The sequence below is a fragment of the Antrostomus carolinensis genome, unplaced genomic scaffold, assembly GCF_000700745.2.
Source record: "Antrostomus carolinensis isolate BGI_N321 unplaced genomic scaffold, ASM70074v2 scaffold11510, whole genome shotgun sequence".
Lineage (NCBI taxonomy): Eukaryota > Metazoa > Chordata > Aves > Caprimulgiformes > Caprimulgidae > Antrostomus > Antrostomus carolinensis.
In genome coordinates this window covers 3,496-10,154 of record NW_010286512.1, presented here as the reverse complement: position 1 = coordinate 10,154, position 6,659 = coordinate 3,496, and the positions used below count along the sequence as shown (strand labels likewise).

At 57.9% G+C, this 6,659-nt stretch overlaps 1 protein-coding gene across 1 annotated transcript; it reads right to left on the bottom strand.

The window, feature by feature from the left end:
- Positions 1-2,068: 2,068 nt before the first annotated feature.
- On the bottom strand, positions 2,069-6,555 carry LOC104529379 (sodium/potassium-transporting ATPase subunit beta-1-interacting protein 1-like; the record flags this gene model as incomplete). Its single annotated transcript, XM_010173710.1, is given in 5 exon segments — positions 2,069-2,129; positions 3,195-3,272; positions 3,274-3,405; positions 5,745-5,825; positions 6,418-6,555. Coding segments are annotated over 5 exon segments (490 nt in total), but the record flags the coding sequence as incomplete, so codon positions are not given.
- Between the last annotated feature and the right edge of the window lie 104 nt (positions 6,556-6,659).

Genomic DNA, 6,659 nt, shown 5'->3' with positions numbered 1-6,659 from the left:
GACTGAGGGTGCCCTCGATCCCCTCGTCCAGCTCGTTTTTAACAATATTAAACAGAATGACAGCGGCAGACCCCAGCCCTTCACCCTGGCTCGATGCAGTGGGAGCGCTGGGTGGCTGGGGGTACCCCAGCATCTCCCATGACCATCCTATGTGCCCCCAGACCTGAACCCTCAACCGGCTGCTTGATCAACCCAGGAACAGGCACCACGCACAGCCAAGCCAGGGTTTCCAAACCACTACAGGAGCCGTAGCACGACCCATCTCCCCCAAAAAACTGATATCAATCCCCAGGAGCCGTGGTCTGGGTGGGTTCACACACGGGTGTCCAAGAAACAGCAGCGAGCTCAAGGGGGGAACCCAGTTCTCCCAGCGTATTTATCTTTCTGACTTAATATTCAGCCAGCTCTCAATTTTGACACCATCCATCCATTTGTAAATCTAATAAGATATTCCATTTCAAAAAGATCCGTTGGAATCTTGGGTTCCAGCAGCATTAATATTAAAAATGTATCGAATGTGGAGTTTGTTTGAATGCAAACACGTTTCCGAGCCAGCAGCTGGAGATAAACCCCTTTGCCAGCTCCCCGGGTACAGAAACAAGTTATTCCCGCAGGCAGCGACCAATTTCATACGGAGATTTTCCTTCTCTGCTACATCAGATCCCAGCAGCGGAGTGGGGGGAACAAGGGGGGGATGCTGAACCCCACATCTCCTGGGCTGGGCTGGGACCATTCCCAGGTCCATGGCACCAGCTGGGATGCTGATCCCAATGCTGTGGGGAAGGAGCCCGATGCTGAGCACATCCGGGTGGCTTTAGTCACACGGGGGGTTGTGGCACATCCCTGCCCACATTTGGCTGCCGGGAGTTGCCAGCTGGCACGAATTAATTAATGGCAGATGAGAATTGAATGCGGTTGGGTGGTTACAGCCTTAACCGCCTGGTTAATTGGGGCCGGGGTGCTCAGCGCTGCCCGAGGGGGTTTGCAGGGAGCACAATAGAGATTGGATAAAAATGAGCCTGTGACTTTGTTGAAATTGCTGGTTTTCCCCATGTTTTAGAATCACAGAATCCCGGACTGGTTTGGGTTGGGAGGGACCTTAAAGCTCATCCAGTCCCAACCCCCCTGACATCAGCAGGGACACCTTCCACTAGACCAGGTTGCTCAAAGCCTCACCCAGCCTGGCCGAGAACACTTCCAGGGAAGGGGCAAAACCTAGAGATGGGGAGGAGGGCTCGGTCACCCCGCTGTCCATGCGGGTGTTGGCTGAGGGGATGGGATATTTCCCATTTCATCCTCCCCCAGCCCCAGGTGGGTGGCGAAAGGGCTGGATCCAGGAGATGTGAGCAGGGAGTATGGCTCTCCCACAGCCCCCATGGGACCAGATCTGCACCAGGAGGAGCATTCACCCTGAATTTATCCGGGCTTGGAGGTGGCTTTTTACAGCAAGGACGATTGTCCCCACTGCCACGCTGGACCAGGGACCTGGGGGAGATGCTCTGTCCTGGAGGAGATGCTCTGAATTCAGGTCAGGAGGGAGCAGCAAGTGCGGTGCCCACCCCAAATCCATCCCTGAGTGGCCACGCACCAGGATGAGCATTCCAGCTTCAGTGGGAGCTGGATTTGGTGACACGATGCTGGTGTGGGGACCAGGGACTGGGGACCATCTCAGCCTCTTCATGGGCTGGTGCAGGGACAAAGCCCATCCCCACACATGGGATGAGACTGGTCCCATTCCTGCACCCGAAGGTTGTGAGTGCTGCAGCCCCATGAGAGCTGCAGCAGCTCTGATCTCAGTGTCCCTGTCCCTCTCGCAGCCCTGGCCAGGGTACAGCCCTCTCCCCAGGGCTGCCAAGGGGGACCGCTGGTGGCACAGGGTGGCACATCAGTCCCCAGCACATCTGTCTCATTGGGGATGGAAAAATGGGGCAAAACCCCCAACTCAAGGGATCCCTTCACCCCCCTGTGACCCCAGCATCGCTCCCGTTCCCAGCACTGGCCAGTGTTGGCCGAGGCCATTTCCCAGCGCTGGGACTGTCCCACCAGGAATGGTGACAGAAGCACTCACAGCTGTCTTCTTCCTCCAGGAACACTTTGCTGACATAGCAGGCGTAGACAAAGCCAAAGAGCTGCAGGATAAAAGCAGGCAGAGAGAAATCGGTTATCGGTGTGATGGGCAACGCGACCGGCACGGTGTCAGTGTGAGGTGGATGCTGTGAGGTGGATGCCTGGGAGCATACTGGGGGGACTGGGAGCATCCCGGGGGACATCTGGGCAGGATCAGGGCTGTCTCCAGTGCCAGAGCCCATCTCTGGTGGGTCCAGGTGCTGGTTTGGGATGCAGCAAGACTGGATGGTTTCATCTGTGGCCAGTGGTGGCCAGTGACAGGACAAGGGGCAATGGGCACAAACTGGAACACAGGAGGTTCCACTTAAACATGAGGAAAAACTTCTTTCCTGTGAGGGTGCCAGAGCCCTGGGACAGGCTGCCCAGAGAGGGTGTGGAGTCTCCATCTCTGGAGATGTTCAAACCCACCTGGACACTTTCCTGTGCAACCTGCTCTGGGTGACCCTGCTCTGGCAGAGGGGTTGGACTGGATGATCTCCTGAGGTCCTTTCCAACCCCACCAGTCTGTGATTCTGTGGGACAAGGGTGGTGGCTCTTGGGGGGACAGGTTGGCACCACACTGGGACGGCAGCACAGAGGGTGCTGAGCCCCCCATGGCACGGGGTGCCCCTTTGGCAGGTGCATGGCAGCTGCTCTGGACCCCAATTCCCTTTGAAGCTTTATTATCTTGCAGTCTCCCAAGGCTTTTCAGGAGCTTTGCATCCCAGGATGTCCCCTTCTCACCTCCCCATGGGGTGAGACAGCCAGCAGGAAGGGGGGACCCTCCCTTTCCAGCAAGCAGCACATCCCAGGAGCTCACACTGTGTGTGTCATACCAAGAACCCCCCATTCCTGCAGCATCCAGCCCACAGTCTGCCAGGTTTTGGGGTGGGCAGCACCCCTGGGGTGGTGGCATGGGCTCCATCTGCTCCTCTTGTCCCAGCCCTGGGACATTAATACAGTCACTGATGCCTGATGGCACGGTGGGACATCTCCAGCTGGACCGTGGTGGCTTTGCCCACCCCAGTCCCTGCCATCAGCCCCCCTCTGGCTTCCAAGTTCGGGATGGGGAGGGAAGGTGTCCTTACCGCCAGGAAGATCTGGGTGGCACTGCTCACTACCTCGATGTACTGGTAGGCGAGCAGGCAGCCGCTGAAGGCAGCCGCTGACGGTGATGACATGATGGTCCTCGGGCGCCAGGTTGGAGTTCATCACCGGCGTCACCAGGCAGCCTGGCCCGTTCTCCATCCACCACGAGCGGTGCAGTGAGGTATTGAAGGTCATGATGAAGTCTCGGTCCTGTGGGAGAGCAGTAGAGGAGGAGGCACAGACCGTGAAGCCGAGGTTCTTTGCAGAGGAGATGGACAGAAAATGGGTTTTTCCAACCCAGGGATGCTCATTGCACCCACCCAGACCTTGTCCATGCAGCATGGCCAACAAACCTCTGCATCTCCTTAACCCACAGCTGCTGTCCCCAGGGTTTGTGGCTTCCTTCCATACCAGTGTCATGGACCATTTGGTCAAGCAGCATTCAGGTGCACCATGATGCTCAGGTGACATCGCAGATGTCACAAGGTGGTCACCAGTGCAGCAGCTTGGCCTTGAGGCCGGGGAGCAGCCATTTGCCATGCTGCCAGCTGCATCCAACCATCCAAAAGGTGGGACCACCCCACCAGTGCAATCTGGGCACACAGGGCAATCCCCTCTGCTTCCCCTGGGGTCTCAGGGTGCCATCCTCCCACCCCCACCACTGTGGAGCTGTGCAGGGGCCTCGCTCACACACACTCCCTCCTCGTAAGCCCATTGCCAGGCTTTGGGGCTCTCCATGTTCCATCTCCATCAGCTTTTCGGTGGCAGCTTCCCTGCTGCAAGGCACGGCCATGGGTTGTCACCCATGGGTGACACAGAGCTCATCCCCCAGCCCCTGCCCGTGCCCTCCCCACCACAGGCTCAGGCGAGGCTGAGCAGGAGTTTGATAAAAGCAGGAGGATGGGGTCTGGGCTCCATCTCAGGGGGCACCACATCCCGGTCAATGTGGATGCCCCTGCCCATGGATCTGGCAGGGACACGAGGGCTGTGCACACTGGGATGCAGCCCTGGCACGGGGCTCGTACAGGCAGCGGTGGCACAGTGAGGTGAGCACCCATGGGGTGGTGGGTCCTCCCAGCATGGCTGGGTGAGCAGCCAGAGGATGGTGGATCCTTACAGCATGGCTGGGTGAGCACCCATCACACAGTGGGGTCCTCCTGGCATGGCTGGCTGAGCACCCATCTCATGGTGGGTCCTCCAAGCATGGCTGGGCGAACACCCATGGGATGTTTTTTTTTTTCCCCAGCACAGCGGGGTGAGCACCCATCACACAGTAGGATCTCCCCATCACAGTGGGGTGAGCACCCATCGCTTCTGGCATGGTTGGGTGAGCACCCACCGCAGGGAGGGTCCTCCCAGCCCCTCTCTGCATTACCAGCCCTTGGATCTGCGGGGGTGGGTGGGAAACCCAGTGCACATCCTGCGTAGGAAATCACCCATCTGGGATGACAAGATTTTTGTGGGCGGGGGCAGAAAAAAATAGAAAGAAGGTGGGTTTTGGTTTCTGAAAGCAAAGGCTGTGGGTTTGGTGCCGGGAAGCAGAAAGGGGGGGTGTTCTGGCACCCAGAGATTGGGGATTTCCACCAAAAACGCTTGGTGGGGGTGAACCCCCCCCTACAGCATCCTCCCCGCCTGCTACACGGATCTGGAGCTTTGGCTTTTTAGAAGAACCTCAAAGAGCTTCTAGCAACACAGGAAGGTGTTTTCGTCCTTGTGAACCCCCCAAAAAGCCCCTTTTTTCCCATGCAACGTGACAGGCTTGGGGAGGAGTGGGGGGAGAGCTGCTGGGCAGAGAGGGACCTGGGGGTGTTGGGCAACAGCAGCTGAACATGAGCCAGCAGAGTGCCCAGGTGGCCAAGAAGGCCAAGGGCATCCTGGCCTGGATCAGCACCAGTGTGGCCAGTAGGAGCAGGGAAGTTCTCTTCCCCCTGCACTGGGCACTGGTGAGGCCACAGCTGGAGTGCTGGGTTCAGTGTTGGGTCCCTGACTCCAAGAAGGACATGGAGGTGCTGGAGCGTGTCCAGAGAAGGGAACGGAGCTGGGGAAGGGTCTGGAGCACAAGTGTGATGAGTACCCTGTCCCAAACCTTCCTGCCATTGCTTGTCCCCTGTCACATGTCCCTTCTCCACTTTATCTCCTCCACAGCATGTCAGGAGACGGAGCTGTCAAATTTCTCCACCCCATAAACCCGACTGTGCCCCAGCCACTAACGAGCTCCCCGCTATTCCCCACTCATCAGCCTCATTAATTTTGCTCTCCTACGTCAAAGCCCCACCACCACCTTGGCCTGAACCATCCGTTTGTCCGTCCCACACACACCTGGGTGCTCAATGCTGCAGCCAGGACCCCTGGGGAGGCACCCCCAGCACCCAGGTGGGTGTTTTGTCACCAGGGTGGGGGTACCCAGAGGTTCTGGGTCACTTTTGCGGGGGACAAAGCAGTGGGGCAGGGGAAGGAGAAGGAGGAAAGTGGCAGGAGAGGAGGAAGGATGGAAAGATGGAGGGAAAGGGGATGGAGGGAGGAAGAGGAGGCAGGTGGGGGGGTGTTACCTGTGACAAGCGTCCGACCTCCAGGTAGAAGCAGATGATGAATGCGTTCCAGCCGACCCACAGCACCAGCCACACCGCGTACTGCCGAGAAGAGAGCTGGTCAGGGCATGGCATGGCAAGGGGACACCCCTGAGCCATCCCCTGTTCACTGGATCCCACCAGATCCACAGGGATTTGGGTTTGGATACAGGAGAGGACCTGGGGCTGAGGCTGAGGGAACTGGGGTTGTTGAGCCTGGAGAAAAGGAGGCTGAGGGGACACCTTCTGGCTCTGTGCAAGTCCCTGAAAGGAGGGTGGAGAGAGGTGGGGGTGGGTCTGTTCAACCAAGGACCAAGGGACAGGACAAGAGGAAATGGGCTCCAGTTGTGGTCAGGGCAGTTGAGATGGGATGTGAGGAAGAATTTCTTTGCTGAAAGGGATCTGAGGCATTGGAAGGGGTTGCCCAGGGCAGTGGTGGAGTCCCCACCCCTGGAGGGATTGAAGAGTCGTGTAGACATAGTGCTGAGGGACATGGGTTAGTCGGGGACTGGTCAGTGTTGGGTTCATGATGGGACTCAATGATTTTTAAGGGCTTTTCCAATCCAGGCAGTTCTGGGATTCTGGGGCTGAGCCCTCCCCAGGGATGATGATGCTGCAGGTGGGTGCAGGAAGCAGCATCTGTGGTGGTACCTACCATCATGAGGTATTTGGATCTGTACTGGATGGGCCCAAAAATACCCAAAATAACAGCCATGATGTGCAAAAAATTAGCCAGGATGGGTGCCCACTGGTAGCCCAGGAAATCAAAGATCTGTCTCTCCAGCGCCGCTACCTGCAAGAGAGCAAAGGAGGGGCTGTGGGTGTCACCGCAGAGGGGTTGTGGGTGTCACCGCAGAGGGGTTGTGGGTGTCACCGCAGAGGGGCTGTGGGTGTCAC